Source organism: Antechinus flavipes, chromosome 4, assembly GCF_016432865.1.
Source record: "Antechinus flavipes isolate AdamAnt ecotype Samford, QLD, Australia chromosome 4, AdamAnt_v2, whole genome shotgun sequence".
Classification (NCBI taxonomy): Eukaryota; Metazoa; Chordata; class Mammalia; order Dasyuromorphia; family Dasyuridae; genus Antechinus; species Antechinus flavipes.
This window is the reverse complement of record NC_067401.1, coordinates 388,757,330-388,784,025: the sequence shown is the minus strand read 5'-3', so window position 1 is coordinate 388,784,025 and position 26,696 is coordinate 388,757,330. Positions and strand designations below refer to the sequence as shown.

The following is a 26,696-nucleotide window of genomic DNA, read 5'->3' as shown; positions in this document are numbered from 1 at the left end:
TCAAAATGGCTAAAACAACTAATTATGTTTTCCCTCAAAACCCACATTTCTTCCTTGTCAAGGGCAACTCATCAAATAAGAGAGAGAGAGAGAGAGAGAGAGGTGTGAGTGTGTGTGTGTGTGTGTGTGTGTGTGTGTGTGTGTTAAAGAGAGAGAGAGAGAAAGCTACTGGAGGTTATTGAATCCTAGGATGATGTGGTCAGGATTATTAGGCTTTAGGAGTATCACTTTGACAACTGAGTAGAAGATGGACCAGAGTGTGATTAAGACATGTGACCCGGATTCTCACCAGCTATACCAGTGTCATGTCAAAGAAAGAGAGAAGGAAGGAAGCATATATAAAAAATAATTACAAAGTAAAATCAACAAGTCTTGTCAAATAGATTAAATAAGGGAAATGGAGGGGAAAGAATAAGGAGTGGAAGAAGACAGTAATAAGAAAGTTAGAAAGAGGGGAGGGTTTAGGGAAGAAACATAAATTCAGGTTTTGATACATTTGAGTCTTAGATCACTACAGAAATCCAGTTCTTCATGGTGCCTAATAGACAGTTGAAAATGGTCATCAGAAACGTGATTTGATTTAAGTTTCACCAGCATAGAGATGATAATGAATCCATGGGAACCGATAAGATCACCAAGTGAAGAGAAAGAAGAGATCCCAAGACAGAACCTTGGGAAAAGCCCACAAGTAGTGAGCATGCCCTTGAATGAAGAATCCTACAAAAGAGAGAGGACTGGTCAAGATAAGCAGGAGGAGAGCCAGGAGAGAGTAGTGTCATGAAAATCTAGAGAGAGGAGGATAACCAGCAGTTTCAAAGACTACTAAGAGGTCAAGAAGGAAGAGGGTTGAGAAAAGGCCATTAGATTTTGGCAATTAAGAAATTGTTAGTTACTTTGGAGAGAGCAATTTGAGCTGAATGATGAGGTTAGGAGGCAGAGAGTAAAAAAGGAGGTGGAAACACCTATTGTAGATGGTTTTCTCAAGAAATGTAGCCATAGAAGGGAGGGGAGAGATGGAACAGTAACTAGCAGGAATGGATGGGTCAAGTAAGAGTTTTTCAGAGTTTTTCAGTTTTTCAAGAGATAGTGCAGCATGGGCATATCTGCAGGCTCTAGGGAAGGAGTCAGTAGACAAGATATTAAAGTGAGGAAGTGGTATTGAAAGAATGGAGCAGTCTGCTGGAAAAGACGGAGTATTATTACTTCTGCATATCAAAGTGTGTGGCTTTGGGAGCACCTGAGAGATGTGACTTGAGTAGGGAGGAAAGGATAAGTAGAAGCTCTTAGAGAATGTCTTTACTGTTTTCAGTGAAATGAAGCAAGATTCTCCACTGAAAGAGTAGGAGAAGAGGAAGATTATGGGAGGATTGAAGGATGAAAAGGTTTGCAAAACTCCTGTGATGAGTGGTATAAATGAGTTTTTTAAGGAAGATTTAATAGGATTGCCCCATGTCAATGAGTGCCCACTTGAGATTTTGTAGCAAATTTGTAAGGGATCCAAGTAGGTTTCATGATTTTTGTATCACCAGCATCTTCCATAGAGTAGTGAATGGGAATGAATCAGTTGATTAATAAGCATATGTATTAAGTGCTTATTGATTAACTAATGCATTTCCATTTTGAGAGTCCAGTAATTTGTTTGAATTTGCCAGGGTGTAGTTTTTAATTATGGCATGTGGTGCTGTCTTTTCACCTGATAAGATCAGGTTGGTATTGATTTTGACCTTGCTCTTCAGCAGCTTTCTGACTGTGATAGTGGATCAATGATCTTATCAGTTGAGTATTTCTTTTACTTATGCAAATTGTAACTCATCCTGTATTGTCTACAATTGTCTGTATCATCTTACAAATCTACCACAAGTTCTAGCCAACTGAAAATCTTCTCTATCTCTACCACTGGAACTTTTAGGCTCTATATTGTTATCCCTTCCTTTCATTATATAACTGCTTTACCTCCTTTTCCAATCATATACCTCCCTGGTAACATCATGCGTGGCAGTTTTCTCATATTGTACCAAGCATTTCTCCATTGTTCTCTGAGTTCTAATTCTTTAAATCCATTGCATTACTCATAGCCATTCAACATCTCTGAAAGAAAGGGAGGGTTAATATTAAAAATGGATTTGTGTTCCAGAGAGAGGTTTAGAATTATTAAAAAGAATTCTGTAGTTTCCCAAAGACAGTCCTCACCTACTTCTTATTTAGGTATATAGCAAGCAGTTATTGATTGACTTAATTCTGAACTCAGATTTTTTTCTATCTCTTAGGCTTGTACAGGATATGATTGGATCTGCTCTACAGGTTGGCCTTGTGTGTTACACAAGGATAATGGGCATTCTTGATCTGGTTGAGTTTTCCTGTGTGGATGATCTTTTCATGATCTCATTTAGAAGTATCTCCTGTGTTTGACACAATCAGGGCTTATATATTTGTTGCAAATGTATCCAGTAGATTTTGTGGTCTTCCATTTGAACTATGTACTTGTACTGTATATTAACCATGACAGTGAAAAACATATTGGCCTTGTTTATGCCTCTGCTGATGTTATTGATCAAGAATAAAAAGATTGTAACATATAAGAGATGCCCTGTGGGAAGAAAGTCTTAAGGAATTTTGCTGAATCAATTTTTTTTAATAGTTAAAAGATAAAGACAGTGGAATTTGGGTTTTCTGCATCTTTCAATTATTATGGGACTGTAAGGATGTGGCCTTTTGTAACATTCATTTTTTCATATTTTTTCTATTTAAGATTTAAAAGTAGGAAAGGAGGCATATAAATCAGTAGTTTACTTTTTTCTTGGTTTGGAATTGAATTTTATTTTTGTTATGACAAGTTTGAATGTCTCATGATTATACAGATATAGCTGATATGGAAATGATTTCCACATCAGATAGCTACTGTTCCTGCTTGAATATAATTTTAATATTGTTTGACAATGTTTATTGCTTGCTCTCTCTAGCAAATCCTGACTTCTTAAAAAAATATGTTCAGTATTTGTGTGGGAGATTTATGTATGGAGCTTTTAGGTAGTTTCATTTCTTATTCCCAAGACTTCTTTTTGCACCATTTTGCCCATTTTGCTAAAAATCAGTGTACTATTAAAAGGTTTATGAAGTTCTTCTCCCTTGTCATCCTCTACAACAAATGTTGTGTTCAAGATTCAGTTTTCTTTATAGGGGTCTTTTTGTATATGTTTATCTTGAGCATCACTTTGTGTTCCAGTGTTCATATTGCCTTTTGAAACAAACCAGAACTCTTCACTTAACTCTTTTATTTCTCTTATCAAGGAATACATGTGAACCCTCCTTCCATTTAATTTCAATTTTCTTTTGTTTTCACTATTGTAAAATATAAGATTGCTGTGATCTGGTTCTTCTAGAATATGTCTACTGAGTATGCCTACAGAATAAAATCCAAACTTTTCAACCTAGCCATCCAAACCCATTAGAATTTAGGTCTATCCTTCCAAATTTTACCAACTATTATTCTTCTGCAGGGACTCTGTATTCTGAATAAATGAAAATATTTGCCATTCCTTGATCACATGCAGCATTTTTCTACCTTTCTGTTTTAGCACACATGGTTCTTTCTGCCCATAATGTTTCTTCTTGTCTCCACCTGTCAAAAAGTCTCCCCATTTTTCACAGGCCAACTGAAAGACCCCATTTAGTATTTTCTATGATGTGCATACCCCTATTTCTAATGTATGTACTTTCTGTCATGTGTCACATTCTATCTGATATTTTAAAATTTATTCTGCTTTTATAAGCTCCTCATTCATTTTTGTAACCTCATTTCCCTGAGCAAATTGTTTTAGACATTTTCAGTAAATGGGGAACTAAAATGGTATTTAAAGATTATTAATCTGTCAGTTGTATATGCAAAAGATTTTTTAAAATAGAGATATTAAAAATAGGAAAAAGTCTTGACAACTATTGTAATCCACAAATTAAGTGATCCAATTCAGAATTAGGGTTTGGAATGGTAGAAACTGAACCAAGCAACAGGAACCTTGGCAAATTATTTTAGCTCTCTGATCTTCATTTTCCTCATTTTACCTTTTACCTATTCAACTCAGATTATGAAGAGAAAGTACTTTGTAAAACAAATACTATAAATTGTTCACGCATGTCCGATTTTTTGTGACCCTGTTATGGGATTTTCTTGGCAAAGATACTAGAGTAGTTTGTCATTTCCTTCTTTCTCTTCAGTGTATTAAGATACACAGAGTTTAAGTGACCTATCCAATGTGTCACAGCTAGAAAGTTTATGGGACTGAATTTGAACTCAGGTCTTTGTGACTCTAGGCCCAGATCTTTATCCACTGAACCACTTAACTTATTCTCAGGCTTAATATCTTCATTTACAAAAGGTGGGAGTGGCCTAGATATTATATATTTTACTCTAAAACTCTGATTGTGGCTGTAGGAATAAGGATGTGATGTGACAGATATATTTCAGAAATACTGAAAGAACTTGGTAACTCATTGAATATATAGGCTATTGGTGATATTAGTGATAGGGATAGGTGCTGCAGAGAAACTTCTGGTTAAGGAAACTCCTTATCAAGGCATATAGGCACTTTCCTGGCAATTCACAGTTTTAGGAAATTGCCCAAGGCATCAAAGAATACATAATTTGTATAACTACAGGTTTTTTGAGTTTGAGTCACCAGAACAGGGATAGTACTGTTAATAGAAAAACTTGAATGGAATGTTAGTTTGGTGTGAAAGATCACGTATTTGTTTTGTCTCTTGTTTGAATTTACAGGATAATAAGTTCAAATGTGATTCTTATAGGAAGACAATTGTGGGTGGGTGAATACTTGAATTCAATTTCCTCTTCCTTCATCTTCCTGATTCTGGTTTTTATATTGTGTGGTATTTTTTAATGTGGATTTTTTAGTTAATATGTGCTTTTGAGGACTTAGATCTTTAAGAATGATAAGTATTTACCAAAAAGATTTAAAGATGGTATTTTTAGATAAGGATAAGATAGCACACTTCTGTTATTGGTATACCAAACTTAATGCTGATCTTATTAAAAATAAATTAGATATATGGGAAAATAAAAGTTATATTTGCACCTTTCAGCATAACTAAGAATCATTCATAAGATCTGTCTAGAGAGTCTTTGTTACTTAGAATCCAGGGTACTCAAGGAAAGTCCAGGGAGGCAAGGAACAGAGCTGATACATTTATAACTTTCAGATTTAATTGTTTATCTTTTTTCCCCATATAGGATCAAGTTTTGTTTCATTGGGATTTTATGTTAATTTTCTTAACCTTCTTACAGAATAATTATTTAGTGTTCATGGCAGAACTGTTTTGGTGGTTTGAAGTTGTGAAGCCATCGTTTGTACAGCCTCGTGTTGTCAACCACCCACAAGGTAAAGACAATTACAGAAACTTAAAATTTTTTATCCACCTACACAAAACAAAACTAGAAGGTTAATTATAACCATGTCCTGCCTGCCCTTTTAAAAAGCAGGCTTGTGACATTTAGAAAACCATACTTTGGCATGAATCAATTATGAGGATGTTGAAAACTGTCCCTTCTGTATAAGAGTCCAAGGTATGCTGATTGGTAAGGGGAGGGCAATGAAAATTGCAGACAGTAAAGAAGGTCATTAATGGATGGTCAAAACTGATGACTTTTGATGTCAAAATTTGCATCCATGGCATTGAGTTATTCTTAGTACCATATTTACTTGATTCCACACTTCTTGCTCAAGTTTATTTTATACCTATAATCTTATTCCCACTCTCAAATAAGATTTTGAACATTTTGATACTAAAATAATTCAAAATCGATTAAAATTATTTCTTTTTGCTTGCTATCAACCTTGTTTAAGACTATTGTTTATTCAGAATTGAAGCCTAACAAAATTTGTAAATTTTCAAATGTTATATTCCATTAATTTTAGGACTTTAGAGAAAGGAAATTTTTATAAGCAAGAGAAAGAATGGAATAAGCATTTATTAAGAGCTTCTCGTATAACAAGCATGTGTTTATACACACTACAAATTTCTCATTTGGTCAAGTGACAACAGTAACAAGTGAAGAAATTTATTTACAAATGTCCATATAAAAGTGCAAAGCAAAGAGTTATTCCTGAAATGTTATCGCTAAAGCAAAATTTCATGTAAGGAAAAAAAAAGCAACAGCAAAAAATTCTCTTTATAAAATTGAAAATATATTTTTGTAGGAAAAAAAATGTTTTCTTCAGGGGTTTGTTTCTTCTGTTAATTTTTAACTTATAATTGTTTTTACTATAGTGCACTCTTTTTTTCCTCTAGTTCTCTTCTATGTAAATATATAGAATCGTACAGGATTCAGGTCGTGCAGCAAGATAACAAACTTTCTCTTACCTTTTTCTAAGGCAGATTTTTTTTTTTTAAGTGACCATAGGTTTACTTGGATAGGGATTTTTTGATGTTTATTCTACTCTTTCTCTTGTCTTCTGCCATCTCGTTGTCACTTGCTCTGCCTCTAAGATATCTTTACCAATTCCATAGAACCCTCCTCTTTATTACTTTATCATCTAGCACAGTAGCAAAATGAGGGAAAGGGACAGATCTAAACCTCTAACCTCTTCCTCTCCCTCCTCATCCTTTTTATAATAATAAGTCAGCATGTTGTAGCACTTTAAGGTTGGCATAGGGCTTTACAAGTATGATCTTCTCAACAATCCTGGGAGGTAGACACTATTAGGTCTAATTTTATAGATGAGGAAACTGAGGCATACAAAGGTTAAGTGGAACCAAATTTTCTTTTCTGCTAGGGCATTCTTCCCATTTGCAGGTTTGGAAAAATGGTGCATTTTGTATTTTGAGGAGCTTTTTTTTTTTTTTTTTTTTAACTGCACGCCATGTTGTAATATACAAAAAAATGACAAGCTAAGAATCTCTGTATCTGTGATAGGAAAAATACTCCTTGCTCCATACAGTCTATTTGCTATAATGAGTTAATTCAATTTAACCAGTAGGCCTTATGCCAGATTGTATTCTTAATAGATGTGTATGGGTACCTCTTCCACTAATAAAGTGGTAGCTCTTTTATGACTTGATAGTCTTAATTCCACAGATCATTACTTTAAAGACATTTATGCCACATTTTTTCTTGTTTTATAAGTTGTGTTTTAAAAAAAAAAAACAACTGCATATCAGAAAGAAAAAACCTATACCATAGTTATACGATACTACGATAGGTAGCGAGTTACCTATATTCAATTAAACTTTAATTCTTCAATTTAAAATATGAAGATATCCATTTGAATAGTTACAAAATTAAGTGATTAGGAAAAGAATCAACCCAAACCTTCTTCATTAATTATTTACAGGAGCTTAATCTGGACATGTGTGAATTTCAGTGAAGTATTCTCTTGGTTGAGTGAAAGGAGATCTTGTTTAATTACTGTATAGGAAGAATAACACTTGTTATGATTTTTCTCTTACTACTTATAAAGAAAAACCTTGGAACAATGAAAAAACAGCAGTGCTGATTCTTATTCTTGTTCTTTTAAAACCTTTCCTTAATTTGTAGAATTCCCCAAACTTACCTAGACTTGGGGTTACCCTGATAGTTGCTGCTAAGCTCCTTTCAACCCTTCTCAGGTATCATTATTCTCTTTATAGCTGATTTTACTGATTACTAAAGTGAAGGGGCTGGGATGGGGGGAGGAGTAAACAGAAGGGTAGAGATATAAACTTAAGTGAAACTTTTTAGGGTGACTGTTTCAAATGTTCTGACCTAATTTCTATTATTTTTGCCCTGTTCAGATTCAATCCCAGGGTAACTCTTTCCTTCCTAACGCCACCCTCTCTAATATTGAAGGTTTGACTTTGTTTCAGTCAGCTAGTTAATCACCATTAGAACAATTAGCCATCCATTTGGTTAGGATTCTTTTTCTGTTCTCTAAAGCTATTTTCTAGATCAGAGAGTTTATTAAACATTGCCAGTACTGAGGATGTCATCCTTGACCTCACTATCTCTTAACCCTCCTATGCAATCAGTGGTTAAGTTGTATTGTTTCTCTCCTCTGAACACTGCAGCCACCTTGATACGAGTTTTTATCACCTCCCCTCTGGTGTAATGTAGTGATCTGCTTGTCTTCTTGCCTCTAGTCTCTCTCCAATCCAGTCCATCTTCCACTCAGATGTCATATTGATCTTCCTAAAATGAGAGTGTGGCACTTTTCTTCTCCTCCTCTTCATTCATTAAATACAGTGGCTCCCTGTCACCGCCAAAATCAAATATAACATCTTTTTGGCTTTGAAATCCTTCATAACCTGACTCTTTCCTACTTTTTCACTTGTCTTACTTCTCACTCCCTCCATATATTGTTCAGTCCGGTGACACAGGCCTCTGCTGTTCTTCATCCCATATACATGTACTACTCTTCCTCTTCACCTTCAGCTCCTCTTCTCTGACTTCCTTTATAACTCAACCAAAGTCCTATCTTCTGCAGGAAACCTTTCTTTCTTTCTTTTTTTTTTTTTTTTTAAAGAGAACTGCAATTATTTTTTATTAAGGTCAAATATTTAGTAATTAAAAGAATGGGAACCAGAATACAACCCACTAGGATGGGTACATTGAGTTTCAAATTGTTAAGGAAATCTCTCCAAAGGTTGTTTGTATGTTGTACCCCCATTTACTATCATATCTCATATTCGGATGTCTTTTACAATAAAAAATAACAGTAATAACGAACACTTATATAGTGCTTATTATAGTTCAGTCATTGTGTTAAGCGCTTTAAAATTATTTTCTCACACAAACCCTAGAATGTAGATGCCATTATGATTCACATTTTATGAGTGAAGAAATTCAAGCAAACAGAGGTTAAATAACTTGAGCAGAACCATTCAACTAGTAAGTGTCTGAGACTGGATGGCCCAAGCCTTCCTTTCTCTGGGTCCTGCACTCCATCCATTGTATCTCCAAACTGTCTCTATGCAATTTCACTATATAATATGGAAATATATTTTCTTAATTATACTTTTATTGTCTTTTTTAAAATAACTTTTTATTGCTAGAATTCATGCCAGGGTAATTTTTTTACAACATAATCCCTTGCACTCACTTCTGTTCCAATTTTTCCCCTCCCTCTCTCCACCCCCTCCCCCAGATGGCAAGCAATCCTTTACATGTTGAATAGGTTACAGTATATCCTGGATACAATATACGTGTGCAGAACCGAACAGTTTTCTTGTTGCACAGGGAGAATTGAATTCAGAAGGTATAAATAATCCAGGGGAAAAAAAAACAAAAATGCAAGCAGTTTATATTCATCTCCCAGTGTTCTTTCTTTGGGTGTAGCTGCTTCTGCCCATCTTTGATCAGTTGAAACTGAATTAGCTCTCTTTATCGAAGAGATCCACTTCCATCAGAATACATCCTCAAACAGTATCGTTGTTGAGGTATATAATGATTTCCTGGTTCTGCTCATTTCACTTAGCATCATTTCATGTAAGTCTCCAAGCCTCTCTGTATTCATCCTGCTGGTCATTCCTTACAGAACAATAATATTCCTAACGAGGAAACCTTTCTCAGTATTCCTTAATTTAGTATCTTAACTTTTGAGGCAACTCGCCCCTAACATTTTTCCTGAATACATCCTGTTTGCACATAACTGCTATCTCCTCTTTCTCTTTCCCATTAGACTACAAACTTTTTGAGTTTATCTTTGTATCTCCTGTGCTTTAGCACCATGCCTGCGACAATAGTAGGTGCTTAATAAATAGTAGTTGACTCACTGATTGCTGGGAATAAAATAGAGCTTTGCTTCTTTTCTGGTTCAACCCAAATTTCTAGAACATTTTTCTCATGTTGCCTATCATATTTATGCCACTTTAAATGAAATTTTTTTTTCCATAGAAATTTTTTTAGGCTTTAATTCATATTATTTGAATTCCGAATTTATTTAATGTTGGAAATATTAAGACATCGACTAAAGATAATTGTAACTTGAAGCTTTCATCGTCTTTTTTAGCTGAACCTTTGAAAGAAATGCCTTCTGTTCCAATCCTAAATGCTGCCAAAAGAAACTTTATGGATGGTTCATCCAGTTCTGACTTCCCTACAAGGTAATAATCATTGGATTATCATCATTCTTGCAGTTTTTACTAATATAGCTACTAAATGCTAAATAACTTTAATATAAGCAAGGGTTGTTATAATTTTATAGGGACTTTTGTAGTCCTTAAAAACCATCTTTAAATAGCTTATAGCGCCTTTATCCAAATAAAGGATTTTTTGAGCTACATTATTTCTGTTTAAAAAAATGTACTGTGAATTCATAAACAACCATCTCAAAACTGAACTTTTATAGTAACCAACTTATAAGATTTGCTAGAACAAATAAATTAACTCTTATGCTCTCTAGGACAAATTTATTAGATTTTTTCAAAAGAATGTAATCTTTGAGACATTTATTTTTATTGTTTAAAAAATATTCTATGTAGTTACTAACAGACTTCAACAACACAGTAATACCAAAATTATCTACATTTTGTAGTATTTTGGGGCGGGGGGAGGCTTTAGTTTTTAAAATCAGGAAAACTTTATTGAAAGCAAAAATGAAATTTTTGGCTTGATTAAACTCTTTTCTCTATCATTTGACATGAGGTCATCCTGGCTTCTAAACCCTACACAAGGTACAGGGAATTAATTTTGCTAGATGTTTTTACAACAGATTCTCTGAAAATTTTTTAAGAGAAAGTTAATATCTCTATTTTGTAGCTACCAGTGTAATCTTGGACAAGTCACTCAGCCTCATCAGGTCTCAGTTTCTTTATAAAATGAAGCCATTGAGGGGTAGTTAATTGGCACGATGGATAGAGCACCTGCCCTAGTGTCAGAAGGGCCTGAGTTCAAATCCAGCCTCTCAGACACTTAATAGCTGAGTGATCCCAGGCAAGTCACTTAACCCTGATTACCTTCCTCCACCCTCCTATCCGTCCCACAAATGAGGGAGTTGGACTAGATTGAGATCTTCCACTTATAGGTTTGTAATTCTGATCATTCTGTAAAAACTAAACAAGTGACAAGGAGCAATTTTGGATGGATGAGACAAGCATGCGGTACTATCAATATAGAATATGAACAAAAAAAAATTTTTTTTTTTGATTCTTTAAAAGTTACTTGGTTCAGAGCCCAAAAGAAACTAGATGGGAATGTGTTTCAAGTGAACTCCTAAGGTCACTTAGGAGTTCCTTAACCTCTGCTTAGGAATCCTTAACCTCTGCTCAGGAATCTTTAACCTCTACTCACTCATCAGGGAAAAAAAATTACTTAATTTTCCCCACTCTCTCCCAATGATTGACTCACACATGCTTAAAACTCTGAAAGGTAGACTGACTCTGGCCAGATCTCAGTCTTATTAAGATGTGTTCTCCTACCCTGTCATGAACAGGAAAATATTGGGGAACAGAATGCTGCTTTCTTTTTCTGGCATCCAGATCTTTCAGGTTTGGCTTTATCATTATGCTTTGCTGTGTTTTAAATTGCTAAGGTATATGAAAGCATCTATACTGACAAATAACTGTAAAAAGAAATTGCAGATCCATGTAGATGATTTTAATAGTTCATTGTTCTCCATGATTATGTTTTATTAGAACTGATAATAAGTTAATTGCATATAGAAATGTATTCTGAAGTACAAATTTAATTATTTTGAATGGTAATTTGTTTTTGATTATCTACTTTATTATTCCCATTGTTTTAGATAAGTAAGAATTGACTGGCGAGTCCACCTATATTACTGATTTTATTATACCTGGGGGTGGGAGGGAACCAGAATTTTTCTTGGAAATATTATTAATATTATTTTTAAGATTTTTAAAGAACTGAGGCAACTAGGTAGTACAGTGAATAAAGCACCAACCCTAAATCAGGAGGACCTAAGTTCAAATTTGATTTCAGATACGTGGCAACTAACTATATAACCCTGGTAATATCACTTAATCCCGATTGACTCCTTCTAACCCCTCCCCTCCTTCTCTCCCAAAAAGATATGGGAAATTTAAGTCAGATTTTCAAGAAAAGAGACCCATTCCCCAGTCAATAAATGATCAAAGGAACTAATCAGTTTTTAGAAAAAGAAATCTATCAGTTACCATTTGGAAAAAAAAAGGTCAAAATCACCAATGACTTAAAGAAATTAAAAATCCATAATTCTGAGGTATCACCTCATACTCATCATATTAGTTAGTAAATAACTGAGAACAGGATTTGAATTAATGTTTTCCTGACTTCCAGGTTCAGTGTTCTATCCCCTGTGCTATTTTAGCTGTCTTACATATAATTACAATAATTATTGTTTTCCTATAGATTAAAAGGTTTTTTGGGGGGGAAAGGGGAGAGAGGTTGAAAACTGTACAAAGTTGCTATAATCTTAATGGTATCAAATGAGAAGTGATGAGATTGTCTATATGTTCAATCATAGTACATAGAATTTTTTGTGTAACAAAATATATAATAATATATTAATTTGTTTTAGGGAAGGTGCTACATTTCCCCAATCTCATCATCATCTACCTGCTAGACATCGATGTCCACAACCACCATCTGATTCAGGTAAAAAGTAAAAGATTAAAAGAGGATGAGCTTTTTGGTTATATTTTACATTTATTAGTTTGGGCTTTGAAATATCAATAAGAATTATCATTTATAAATAAATAGAAGTGCTCATTCTTTATCCTGAGATATAGTGGCTAGTCTGGCTGAATTAAATAACTAATATTTCATTTACTTTTTCATCTATCTGCAATTCTCCAGATTGTTACTTTACTTTTTGTAATGCTAATATTTGAGTTTATGAAAGTTTTCTTTTTTAAAAATTGTTTTCTTATAATAAAATGTTTCTGTTTTGCATTTAAAGGAGGAATTAGAAGGTCTACGTCTATGTCTTATGTTGATGGCTTCATAGGGACATGGCCCAAAGAGAAAAGGTAAAAAGTTATTTTCAAACATAGCCACCAAGAAAATTCTGTTAGCCAGATTATTTAATCTAAATTTGTATTTAGTCCCTAATCTAAGGGAAGCATTAGAACAGGCATGTAAGGGACTAAATATTGATAAGTTTAGAAGCTTGGGGGGTAGGTTGCATCTCCTGACTTATTCCTTGAAAGCTCCATAAGATTATAAAAAATATAAAGAAGAAAATATTTTCTCCCTAAAAGATTCATCTCATATTATTTTATATTTGAAGCTAAAATTTTCTTGAATTATCTAAGGATTTTCTCTCAATTTTTTCTTTTTAAAGATCATCCGTGCATGGAGTTTCATTTGATATTTCTTTTGATAAAGAAAGTAGTGTGCGGAAATCTACTCCAAACAGAGGAATCACTCGATCTCTTAGTAATGAAGGTCTTACACTAAACAATAATCGTATGCCTAAACATATTAGGAAAAATTTGTCTTTCAAGCCAGTGAATGGAGAAGAGGAGACAGAAAGCATTGAAGAAGAAAATAATATAGACTCTCAAAGTGACCTCAAATCTTGTGTACCCCACAGTACGACTGAACTAAATTCTAATGAAAATATTCATTATAAACTCCCAAATGGAGCTTTGCAAAATAGGGTACTTCTAGATGAATTTGGCAACCAGATTGAAACACCAAGCATTGAAGAAGCCTTGCAAATAATTCATGATACTGACAAATCTCCCTGTACTCCTCAAGTGGACCAAATCACAAATGGGTTCTTTCTTCATAGCCAGGATATGAGCCTCCTTAATTCAGATTTCAAACTAAATCCATCCAGTCCTGACATCATAACTGACACAAAAGGAGCTCTAAGTCCTGTGACCGATACTACAGAGGTAGATACTGGAATTCATGTTCCTTCAGAGGATATTCCAGAAACTATGGATGAAGATTCTTCTTTGAGAGATTACACAGTTAGTATGGACTCTGACATGGAAGAACCTTCCAAATTTGTTCAGGATTATGATATGCGAGGTAGCAATCACAGAGAAGCTTTAAGTCCTTGTCCAAGTACTATGAGCACCAGGTCTCAACCAGGCAGCAGTGCTTCTTCCAGCTCAGGAGTTAAAATGACAAGCTTTGCCGAACAAAAATTCAGAAAACTGAATCACACAGATGGCAGAAGTAGTGGAAGCAGTTCTCAGAAAACTACACCAGAAGGCTCTGAACTCAATATTCCCCATGTTGTTTCTTGGGCTCAAATCCCTGAAGAAGCAGCTCTTCCTCAGGGAAGGGATACTACCCAGCTACTAGCTTCTGAAATGGTCCATCTTAGGATGAAACTTGAAGAAAAAAGGAGAGCTATAGAAGCACAGAAGAAGAAAATGGAAGCAGCTTTCACCAAGCAGAGACAGAAAATGGGCAGAACAGCCTTCCTCACTGTAGTAAAAAAGAAAGGAGATGGAATATCTCCTCTTCGAGAAGAAGCAGCTGGTGCTGAAGATGAGAAAGTCTACACTGATAGAACAAAGGAAAAAGAATCACAGAAAGCAGATGTACGGACTAATAAATCTGCCACAGAAGTAATTAAAGACAGCGTTGAGAACTCTCAAGGCAAATGGCTGAAATCTCCAACCACACCTGTAGATCCTGAAAAGCAATGGAACTTGGCAAGCCCCTCTGAAGAGACTTTAAATGAAGGAGACATTTTAGAATATACAAAATCCATTGAAAAACTAAATTCATCTCTTCATTTTCTACAACAAGAAATGCAACGTTTGTCATTGCAACAAGAGATGTTAATGCAGATGAGGGAGCAGCAGTCTTGGGTGATTTCACCTCCACAACCTTCTCCACAAAAACAAATTAGAGAATTTAAATCTTCTAGGCAAACAGGACTGTCATCTCCAATTGTGCCATTCTCTTCAGACTCCCCTCGTACAACACATCCATCTCCACAGTCTTCTAACAGGAAGACTTCCTCCTTCCCTGTTAAAGTTCAAAGGACTCCTAGACCAAACGAACTCAAAATAACACCTTTAAATCGCACCTTAACTCCACCTAGGTCTGTCGATAGCCTTCCTCGTTTGAGGAGATTCTCACCAAGTCAAGTTCCCATTCAGACTAGATCTTTTGTATGTTTTGGAGATGATGGAGAGCAGCATGTGTGTGAACCTCAGTTAAAGGAAGCCAAATCTACAGAAGAAGTGAAGGACGAAGTGGAATCCAAAGGGACTTTGGAACAGCATGTACACAAACTAGAAGAAAAGGAGCCCAAACCTATGGAGTCATCAGTTTCTGAAGTATTGTCACAACCCATTACGGAGACTGTTTGTCTTACACCAAATGAAGATCAAATAAATAAACCTACTATACCACCTCAATCTTCTACTTTGCCAGCTCCAGCTCCAGCCATAGCTCCTAAAAATGCTAATTTAATTGAAGTGTCCCTCTCAGACTTGAAACCTCCTGATAAGACTGATGTATCTGTTGAAAAGTATGAAGGAGAAAGTGACAAAGAACAATTTGATGATGACCAGAAAGTATGCTGTGGGTTCTTTTTTAAGGTATGTAATTTAAATTCTGCTGACATCTACCTTGATAATGTATGTTTGCTTTGATTTCAAGTTAACCTTTTATCAGTCTATCACTATACATTTGTTGGTGTTGGGTACTATGAGTCCTGATTGACTGATGGAAGTTGTGATGTTCAACATGCAATACTCTCCTTGAAAGGAGTGAAGGATAATATAGTTGAGATTTGATACTAAAATGTCCTGCTTGAATAAAGGTCTCGGATTGCATGTTTACAAAATATGCCCCTTATTTCCCTTTTTCCCTACAACAAGTCCCTTGTGGTCTTTAAAATTAATTTTTTTTTTATCTCAAAGTATTGCCAACTTAAGAAAGGGACTGGAAAATGTGAATTGTGCATTTTGGATTTTGCCAATAGCTGTCTTTTTTTTTTTTAAACCTAAGTTTCTTCTTTTACATATTTTCATGTAAATGCTTATTGAAATCTTTGTTTTGTATATCACTTTGATTTCCAAACTTTTGATTTCTTTCCTAGAGAGCCATCCATTGTAATGAAGAATTAAAAAAAAAAAAAAGAATCCATTCAGCAAAACTAATAAAAACATATTAATTTAGACTGATAGTATATGCAATTATGTTTTTTAAAATAATAGCTTTTTATTTTCAGAATACATGCTGAGGGTTTTCAACTTTCACCCTTGCAAAATCCTATGTTCCAAGTATTTTTCCTCCCTTTTCCCACCCTTTCCCCTAAACAAAAAGCAATCCAATGTGTTTAAACATGTGCAGTTCTATACATATTTCCACATATATGCTGCACAAGAAAAACCAGATCAAAAAAGGGAAAAAAATGAGAAAGAAAAAAAACCCCAAACAAACAATAACCAAAAAAGGTGAAAATGCTATGTTGTGATCCACACTCAGTCTCCACATTCCTCTCTCTGGGTGCAGATGGCTCTCTCCACCACCACAAGTCTATTGAAATTGGCCTAAATCACCTCATTGTTGAAAAGAGCCAAGACCATTAAAGTTAACCATTACACAATCTTGCTGTTGCCATGTATAACGATCTCCTGGTCCTGCTCACTTCATTCAACATCAATTCATGTGTCTCCAGGCCTCTCTGAAATCATCCCTGGTCATTTCTTACAGAACAATAATATTCCATAATATTCATATACCACAATTCAGCCATTCCCCAATAATAGGCATCTACTCAGTTTCCCATTCTTTGCCACTACAAAAAGGGCTGCCATAGACATTTTTGCACGTGTGGGTCCTTTTCCCTCCTTTATGATTTCTTTCAGAATCAGACCCAGTAGAGACACTGCTGGATCGAACTATGCACAGTTTGATAGCCCTTTGGACATAATTCCAAATATTTTAAAAAACAAAAACATCAAAAAAATTATGATAAATTAATAGGACTGTATCAAATAAAACAGTTTTTATAATATTAAGGCTATGGAAAATTACCTTATTATAAAAGGAAGAGAATACCCAGCAAATCATGGTTTCTCCTGGAAATCTAACAGGCTTATATTATGGAACATATTCCTAAACTGACCAGCAGAGGGCGGCCCTGCATTGGCCATCTAGGTGAGCGACTGGTAACACATGGGAGTGCAGAAAAGACCATTGAATAACCTCAGAGGGATCTCAGGGAATCGGCAAAAACCCTTATGCTCCAAACAGACAAGAGGTACCCACATGTCTAACCCCACCTGGGCACAACACAAAAGTATTGCCACTCTGCCTTTAGAGATGTTTAGGTTATCAGGGTTGCCTAAATCTCCATTGGTGTTGGAGTCACCACATCAAAATGTCATACACTCAAGAATGCCGTGCTCTGCTTGGAAAAACATTAACCCTTGTCACATAAAAAGCTCTTTCACCATAGCTTTGCCTCCATGAACATCATCTTCCCGTATTTGGAAGCTGCATTTTTTAGCCTAGGTTCATGATGTTTGATATTTATCATTCTTAAATTTTACCTTCAGCTATCTTGTTCCAGTCTGTTGATTGTTAACTATCCCTTCCAGCTTTATTTTCTTCATTTTTGCTGAATAGTGTTCTTTTAGAAGGACGGGCACCCTATTGCCTTTCATTAGAGGCATTCTTTTAAGTTGATAAGAATCTTAATCACCATTGGAATTGATCTTTCATTTCTAAGGCCCTTTAATTGTATGTATTCTTATCCAGTTAACAACTTTCTCATTTTTCACACTGGTGTTAACATTTTTAGCTTGCAAATAAATTATTCTGTTAATACCAGATTATTTCAATGTTAAATTCAAGTTCATTTTATTTATATTTGTATTTTTTATTCAATATTTTTCCCCAATTACATGTAAAAACAATTTCAATTTCTACATTAGTTGTGTTGGAGGGGAACTTCTCCACCCCCCCACCCCCCAAAAAAAAACACACACACACAAGAGTATTAAAAGTTTTTAAAAGTATGCTTTTGATCAATGTTCTGAATTTTTCATCTAAGTCATTTAGAATTGTCTTGGATCATTATGTTACTGTGAATAGCAAAGTCATTCACAGTCATTGTTCTGTGTTGCTGTTACTGTGTACAGCGTTCTCCTGGTTCTGCTCACTTTATTTTGCATCAGTTCATATAAGTCTTTCCATGTTGTCTGACTTATATTTGATAGAAAAATAATATTCCATTATAAGCATATATGCTGCAGCTTGTTCAACCATTCCTCAATTGATTGACATCCCCTCAATTTCCATTTCTTTGACACCACTAAACGAGCTGTTGTAAATATTTTTTGTACTTATACTTTCATAAATTGATTCTTTTCTAGTACCTAATGTCCACATACAGTAAAATATTAGGTAAGCATGGGTTCTAGTCCCATGTCTCCCATCTTTGTAGTGATGTTAATCCACATGAGTTATTGACCTTCTCTGACCCTTAGTTTCTTATCTGTGAAAGAGGAGATTCCTTCCAGTTCTAAATCCATGACCTTATGAATGAAGGAATTATTGTGAAATTCAGTAGTATTATATATACTTTTATATAAATTTAATCTTGTAGTGTATTACCTTACATTGCTTAATGTGAAATATAGCTAGTAAATTTGAATAAGTTTTCCATAACAACCTGTTGCACAAATAGTTCATATTTCCTACTAGAAGTGTAGCTGCTACCAGATGTGAAACATTCAAAAATTAGAGTGCAGTCACCTGAGGTTGTTTATCTGCTTTCTTCTAAATCCCCCAATTGTTAGGATGATCAAAAAGCAGAGAATGATATGGCAATGAAACGTGCAGCTCTGTTGGAGAAACGATTGAGGAGAGAAAGAGAAACCTTACTTCGTAAACAGCAGCTAGAAGCAGAATTAGAACATAAGAAGGAAGAAACAAGGTAATCAAATTGTTTCGTATAGGAAAATAGTATGCCTTATTCATTTGTATTCATTATTAGACTTTACATGTGCTAGGATTATTAATTCTGTATTATGCTTTACTTGCAGAAAAACGTATTAATTTCTGAATGTTTTTTCGTTTTCAGAGTATCTTCAAACTGTATTTTCCCTAAAATGAAGTAATATATTTATATGAGGTTAAAAATAACTAAAAGTACATTTTAAAAGAAAATGAAAATTCTATAATTGAGTATATCGTTGGTGAAATTAAATTAATGGTTATTTCAGGAAAATCATTTGTGAACACAACTATAGTTTTTGAAATGCTTCTGATACCTAAGAATTACTTTTGACTTGCTTTGTATAAACACACTCTTTCATATATTGCTTTAAATTTTGCCAATATATAATGTGATGAATTTAACTGTATTTGATTTCATAGGCGGAAAACTGAGGAAGAACGCCAGAAGAAAGAAGATGAAAGAGCACGTAGAGAATTTATTAGACAAGAATATATGAGAAGAAAACAATTGAAACTCATGGAAGATATGGATACAATAATTAAGCCCCGCCCTCATGTAGCAAAACAGAAAAAGCAGCGTCCAAAGTCTATTCACAGGGATCATATTGAATCACCTAAAACACCAATCAAAGGTCCACCAGGTAACACCTTGTTAGAAAGAGTCTGTTCATATAAAAACACCAGCTTGGTTTGAGATACTAACTTGACCTTGCATTGATTAGTTTCTTATACTAAATTGATCAATCTAATTTAGATATCTGCATGCATCTTAATTGGAAAGCCAAAATTTATCAGATGAAGATTATATTAATAATAATATGTTATGTCTGCATGCATATATATAGCAACACAAATGTGAATGGAAAAAATTCCCACTAACCTTTTGTGGTACTTTTGCCACTGTTGTATTATTTTCAGTTTACTAATCCATTCTTGCACTTGTAAACTTAGGAATGTATTATAATTTGGAAAACATGACATGGACAAGAAGGATTTCAGCATAATAAGAAATGTAAAGTAAAAAGTCCTTTAAAAGCTCCTTTAATATAGAAACTGAATATCTTCATTTCTAATTTTTTGAATTAATGTTTTTTCTCTTTCATTTCTGCATGGTTACTTCTTATTCCCCCAAATCCTTATCTTTTTATGGTCTTATATTTTGGGAAACTTGGCAAGATTCTCTCAGTCATTTTAAAAACTTTAAAAAATCCCCAGAAATAGTAATCACATGCAAAAAAGTTGTTTATATGCAGAAAAATTACATATTGATTACATTTAATCCACCCTCAATATAATCTATGTTGAAAAAAATATTGCAAAAATAGTGAATACTTCAAGTATGAGAGGATTATAGATTGAGAGCTGAAAGGGATTTCAAGGTCATTCAGTCCAACCCTTTTGCTTTTCAGTTTCAGAAGATGAGATGTTAAGTGACTTGCCCAAAGTCATATGGCTAGCACATGTCTGAGGCTGGATTTGAGCTCTCGTTTTTCTGAGTCCACTTTCTATACTTTAAGAATCTGAATTGAGGTGGGCTGGTCCTCAGACAGTTAGACAGTCCATCAGTGTATCCCTATTCAAAAGCTTTTTCTTCTTGTCAGAACTTGTCTAGACTTACGCCCAACTAGAGTAGTCTTTGCAAGAGCACACCTTCCATGTCATGAAGAGGCATCAGAACTTTAGTGAAGAAAATATTTAGTATTGCCTAAAAAAAGTTTCTGTAGTTAAAAAGCTGCTTTTTCCCACCTCTAATGATTTCTGAAAACACTTTACGACTTGCAGAGTTGGATTTTTTTGGTTATTTTTATTAAAATCTTTCTTTACAGGATTATTGTTTTTATATATCAATTTAAAACTTGCTTTCTCTGGAAATAGCAAATTTTAATAACAAAATAACATTTATCAGAATATATCAATTATGTGTTACTCATATTCACGTGTTACAAAATTGCAAACTATATATATATGCGTGCAGCATATTACATGTTAAGATGAATACTAAGTGAAAAAAAAATTATTATTGAAACTCTTATCTCCATATGCTGGTGTTATCTAATGAACAGACTCTTTGCTATTTGCCTGTTTAAAAATTCTAACTTTGTTTTTATCTAGGGTCACGAATTTATCGTATTTTTTCAGTCTCTAGCCTTTCTTTGGCGTCATTGAACACAGGAGACAATGAGAGTGTGCATTCAGGCAAGAGAACACCAAGGTAAAGTAATCATTAGCATTTTTATTAGAAAATAATTCATTATTTCTAATTATCCCTAAATAATAAAAAAAAAATCTTCAATTTTCTCCATTTTAATGTTATGGAACTTGTGTTCATTAAGTAACTTCTCGTTTAAATCATATCCATAGTTTTATCTAAGACTAACTTTCCTTTTTTTTTTTTTTTTTTTTTTTTAAGAAGACTTTCCTCCTGGTCATAGATTGTTAGCATTTTTTGCTGTTTATGAAAATATTTTATATGTATTGTCACAAACTAAAATTTTGTTAAATAAAATTTTCATTTTTTTCAGGGTGGGGGAAGATAAAGGAAAAGTGAAATTATTTTGGTAGTGCCAATTATTTTCTGGGCTTATTCTCATAGACTAATTACATTTGTTTGCTACTGATTTATTACCTAAATTCAGTCTTTATACCATTGTTCCTCATAATATTGAGAATCCATCTTAGCCATGCTACCCCTTCACCCACTTACCCCACCCTCCAAAAAAAAGGTCATAGCACCTTTTCTTATAAACTTTTAGTGAAGAGAAACCTACGGTCTCTTTTTTTCCTCCTCAGTAGCATTTTATTTTTCCAAATATATGTAAAGATAGTTTTCAGCACTCTTTTTGGTAAGATTTTTGTTCCAGATTTTTTTTTCTCCCTCCCTTATCTTTGCCTTTCCCAAGATTGTAAGCAATCTAATATAGATTGTAAACATACAATCATTTTAAACATTTCCATTTTAGTCATTTTGTGAGAGAAAAATTAAAACAAAAGGGAAAAACCACAAGAAAGAAAAATCCAAAAAACAAACAAAAAAAAGCAAATAGTATGCTTTGATATGTATTCAGTCTCTATGGTTCTCTCTGGATGCAGATGACATTTTCCATCCCAAGTCTGTTGGAACTGTCTTGGATCCCCGTATTGATGAGAATAGCTAAGTCTGTCACAGTTGATAATCACATAATCTTCTTGTTGCCATGTACAATGTTCTCTTGGTTCTGCTCATTTCACTTAGCATCAATTCATATAAATCTCTCCAGATCTTTTTGAAATCATCCTGCTGAACATTTATTTTAGAACAATTATAATATTCCATTACATTTATGTACCATAACTTATTCAGCCATTCTCCAACTCATGATCTTCCACTCAAGTTTCCATTTCCTTGCTACTACAAAAAGGGCTGCCACAAACATTTTTGCCCATGTGGATCCTTTTTCCTTTTTTGTGGTCTCTTAGAAATTTTCTATCTCTTGAAGGAGACAATTCTACTTTGGGATAACTCAGAATATTAAGAAGTTTCCCTTCTATCCCTGACTTTTGGTTATGCCCTTTGATCCAGGCAAAACTAGTCTTATTACTGTTTCCTTTGACAATCATTAAGGTACTTTAATACACCTACTTCGCTGCTTCTCTCTCTCCCCCAGCTATGTATTCTTTTTTCCTTAAACCATACCCAAAATGTGTGCTGGTCATCTTTATGAGAAGATAAAGGGGCCCAAAGAATACTGTTCTCCTGTCTCGAGTGTTAGTGAGAATTAAGTATTCCTTTTTTTAAAAATGCAAAAGGAAATTCTGTGTAAAAACAAATCAGAAAAAGCATATGAAAAGGGAGAGTGGAATCCTGACCTATGCTAGAAGGTCCAGGGGTTGTAGAATATACCTTGGGAGAATGAAGAAACTCCTAAATACTTAGTAGTAGTAACAAATATGAAGCTATTCCTGAAGAGGGAGCTGTGGACCATCTGCTCGTTCTCAGGGAACCATAGTGGGAGCCACAGGTGCCATCAGGTGAGGGATCGATCATCAGATAAGGGGCAGAAGACAAAGAGACAAGTAATGGTTATTGAAGACTCCCTGCCAAAAGTGAGTCAGGCAGCTCTTTGTGAGTCTGAGGACAATAGAAAGGTCTCCTCTCTTAGACATGAATCCCTAATGGTATAGAGAACCGTACCATACTTGTGCATAATAATTACCACTTATTTTTGGTGGTTTCATGTGGATGCAGATGAGATTGCCAAAAGGAATCTAGAAAGTGATATTAAGGATTAGAAAGTCTCAGTCAAAAAATGGAATCCCTTAAGACATGTATGCTGTCTTTTTTTTTTTTTTTTTAAATAAACAATTTTGAGGATTTGTTTTTACCATTAAATCTCACGAAATGAGTTTATTTTTCCTTTTCTGGCTATGATCTTCCTTAAGAAGAGTTCTATAGTTCAGCATAAATAATTTTACTGTAGGTACAATTCTTCATCATTTAGAAAGGAGTTATCTGCTCTGCCCAGTGGCTTAATGCCAGCTAAGTTTACCTTCCTTAAACTGCCCTCCTTGATGCAAACTGATCTTAGCATTCTTCATCTGGTCCTCATATTTCTTCTCAATCTTTGCTGCTTGTTTAAAATTTTCTCTTCAGAAGTCAGTTTCTACCTCCTTATTTTGACCAAGGAGCAGGCCATTGTGGAACTCTTACCCACCATCAATATGGTGTATAATTGATGCATGGCATGCAGTTCTTCATTAGCACATTGGTCTGTCCCAACTCATTCTTGGACGTGGTTATAGAACAGACCACATCAATGATCCTGATTTGCAGTAAATAATACTCTGAGCCCCAAGTAAAGTTACCCATATCCAGTCTCAATGTATAATGCTGCTTCTTGCCACATGTGATTTGTATTACTGTATGGAGCTAATAAGAACCATCCTTGCTGTTAACTAGCTAGTGATATAGCTCTTTTGGGCCCCTATGCAGTCTTCTAATTTGGGTCAGTTGTCATAGAAAATATTTATAGATTATGCAGGGTACTAATGTTTTACTAATGCAGTAATGTTTTCATTACTGTATATCAAAGGCTAGGACTTTTATATGAGAAAGAAGTAGTAGATTTGGGAAATTAAGAAAAGGTAAGAACATGTTGTCTGAAATAGGATTCGTGTTTCTGGACTGCGGTTTAAAAACACAGAAATGATGGATTTCTGTCCCAGGAGAGAGTATATACTTGACAGAGGCTTATAAAAATGTATTTGTCTGAAGTCTTGAAAATATAATTTAAAAGAACTTTAGAAACTGAAAAGAAAGAAGGAAGGAGAAAGCTATCTAAATATATTCATTAAAATAAAAATTGAAATACTCAAATACACCATAGGTGATGAACATCTATAGGAGCTAGCAAGTAAAATCTGTGGTCCAAGATATTTTCACAAATATACAAAGTGCAGGTAGGAAACAAAGTGAACTAGAGGTCCTAGTACAGAGAATCCAGTTTAACCTTGTACATACCACTGAGACTTGGTGGGATGAAATCCATGATTAGACCTACAATTCTAGGACAGAAAATACCTTAAGGAGGTATTCTTGGAAAGGGTAGGAGAACAGAATTAAGAAAACAGATTCATATGGAGAGCATTTGTATAAAAATCATGACAAATAGAAAGAAGCAATATTGTCATCAGAGTATACCCATAGATCACTGGGTCAGAAGTAGCAAATAGATTATAGGAGTTTCAGAAACATTACAAACCTGGCATGAAGACGACATATTGTAGTGGTGATAGAGGAGTGGGAGAACTCCAATTATGTGAATGTGTACTGGCACTTTTCTTTGCCTAAAGCAGAGTCACTAATAATTTCTTGACATCATAATAATAGTTTCATCCTTTAAAAGATAAAGAACTAATGAGAGAAACTACTTTTCTGGATTTCACTCTTATCCACAAAGGGGACACTGGTTGCTACATTAGAAAGAATTAGAACCTACCTTCTGAATTCAGTTCTCCCTGTGCAACAAGAAAACTGTTTGGTTCTGCACACATATATTGTATCTAGGATATACTGCAACCCATTCAACATGTAAAGGACTCTTGCCATTTGGGGGAAGGGGTGGAGGGAGGGAGGGGAAAAATCGGAACAGAAGTGAATGCAAGGGATAATGCTGTAAAAAATTACCCTGGCATGCGTTCTATCAATAAAAAATTATTAAAAAAAAAAAAAAAGAAAGAAAGAAAGAATTAGAACCTTAGGGAAAATGAACCACCTCACCTCGAAATGTGCAATAAAAAAATTGATCATAATCTTATATGTTTCCCAGATTCTTAAAAGGAAGATTTCAGAGAGTTAAGAAAAGAAAAATTAGTATCCCATGGGTTGAAATTTTACAAGGTAACATGAGAGGCTCTCAGAAATGAAATTCTGAAGACAAAAAGAAAAACAATTCCAGTGAGGAAGAAAATGGAGTATTGTTATAAAGAGATTGTTATGAATTCACAGGGAATTAAATAACCAACCTGGATTTTTTTTTTTGAAGACATGATTACAAGACAAAAGTTAAGAGCAGCTAATTCTGGGAATACAGAAGCCCTAGAATATTGTCTCTCATGCTAAAGGTCTTTTTGAGCTGAGGATGGCAAGGAAAATGAAGAAGAATAAAAAAGGGGTATTTTTTAAAGCTACATTGGGGGAAGGGTATCAAAGAAAAGGTAAGAATAATACTTACAGTAAATGTTACAGTTATAACTCAGGACAGAGAATGAGAATTCCGGCTCAGCCCTTCCATTTTTCCTTCCAGTGGAAATTTGTTTATTATTATTTTTTTTTTACTGAGGCAACTGAGGTTAAGTGAATTACCCACAGTCACACAGCCAGGAAGTGTTAAGTGTGTGAGGCTAGATTTGAACTCAGGTTCTCCTGACTTCAGGGCTGGTGCTTGATCCATTATACCAACTAGCTGCCGCAGAAAAAAATTTTTAACCCAGAAAGATCCTAATGAAAACGGTGAAGGGAGAGTTGATACACATGTAAAGTAGAGAGAATAGAAGTAAGCTGCCTTTGATGAATTCCAATAACTAAGACCAGATGAGCTATATCTGCAGAAAGTGAAGGAACTGGCAGATGTGATTGCTAAATCACTGTTAATGCATGATTGTTATACACAGCTATACATATTTTAATGGACTTTGTATTTCTTACTTTCTAATTAGTGGGAGAAGAGGGAGTGAAGAGAACTGAAAATGAAATTTTAAAAAATGTGACTATGATGTAACCATAGTCCATTAAAAAAACAGAAGTTATCCTATTTCACATTGTCATCCTCTGTAATTTATTTCTTATTCATTTCCCTTGAAATATTCTTAGTTTGAGATATACAAACTATTTTGTCTCTTTAGGTCAGAGTCTGTTGAGGGCTTCTTATCTCCAAGTCGCTGTGGTAGCCGAAATGGTGAAAAAGACTGGGAAAATGCATCTACAACCTCTTCAGTAGCATCTGGGACAGAGTATACAGGTAAGTTTATGTTGTTTTTAGGGAAATACTTGAATTTGAAATATTTATTAGAATAAATTTGTTTTTGTTTTTGTTTTTGTTTTTAGAAAAAAATTTTAGGCTCTGGATCGATTCTCTTTTACCTTTACAAGTATCTCACAAGTTTAGGCTGACTATAGTGTAGGGTGCCAAAGTGTTGTTGGTTTGGTGGTTTGTTGTTGGTTTTTTTTTTTTTAATTTTATCTGTCCAGTTTTTTATTGGACAGACCCATGTAGAGCATGACTTCTAAAAATTTGAGTTAGAATGTAAAACCCCAAGAGTTTTGATAAGAAGCTCTAGTTTAAGGTAT

At 34.4% G+C, this 26,696-nt stretch overlaps 1 protein-coding gene across 6 annotated transcripts in view; it reads left to right on the top strand.

Annotated features, from left to right (window-relative positions):
- CAMSAP2 (calmodulin regulated spectrin associated protein family member 2) overlaps positions 1-26,696 on the top strand; it is a 142,290-nt gene that overhangs the window by 104,088 nt on the left and 11,506 nt on the right. For 2 of the 6 annotated variants that reach the window (XM_051998680.1, XM_051998682.1), the window contains 9 exons: positions 5,297-5,390; positions 9,996-10,089; positions 12,504-12,580; positions 12,885-12,954; positions 13,269-15,498; positions 18,712-18,848; positions 19,292-19,512; positions 20,984-21,083; positions 26,252-26,367. In XM_051998680.1, the coding sequence (XP_051854640.1) occupies positions 5,297-5,390; positions 9,996-10,089; positions 12,504-12,580; positions 12,885-12,954; positions 13,269-15,498; positions 18,712-18,848; positions 19,292-19,512; positions 20,984-21,083; positions 26,252-26,367 (3,139 nt within the window). Of the gene's footprint in view, positions 1-5,296; positions 5,391-9,995; positions 10,090-12,503; positions 12,581-12,884; positions 12,955-13,268; positions 15,499-18,711; positions 18,849-19,291; positions 19,513-20,983; positions 21,084-25,392; positions 25,550-26,251; positions 26,368-26,696 lie in introns of those variants that run through there. The other 4 variants (XM_051998681.1, XM_051998683.1, XM_051998684.1 and 1 more) reach the window with 3 other exon arrangements.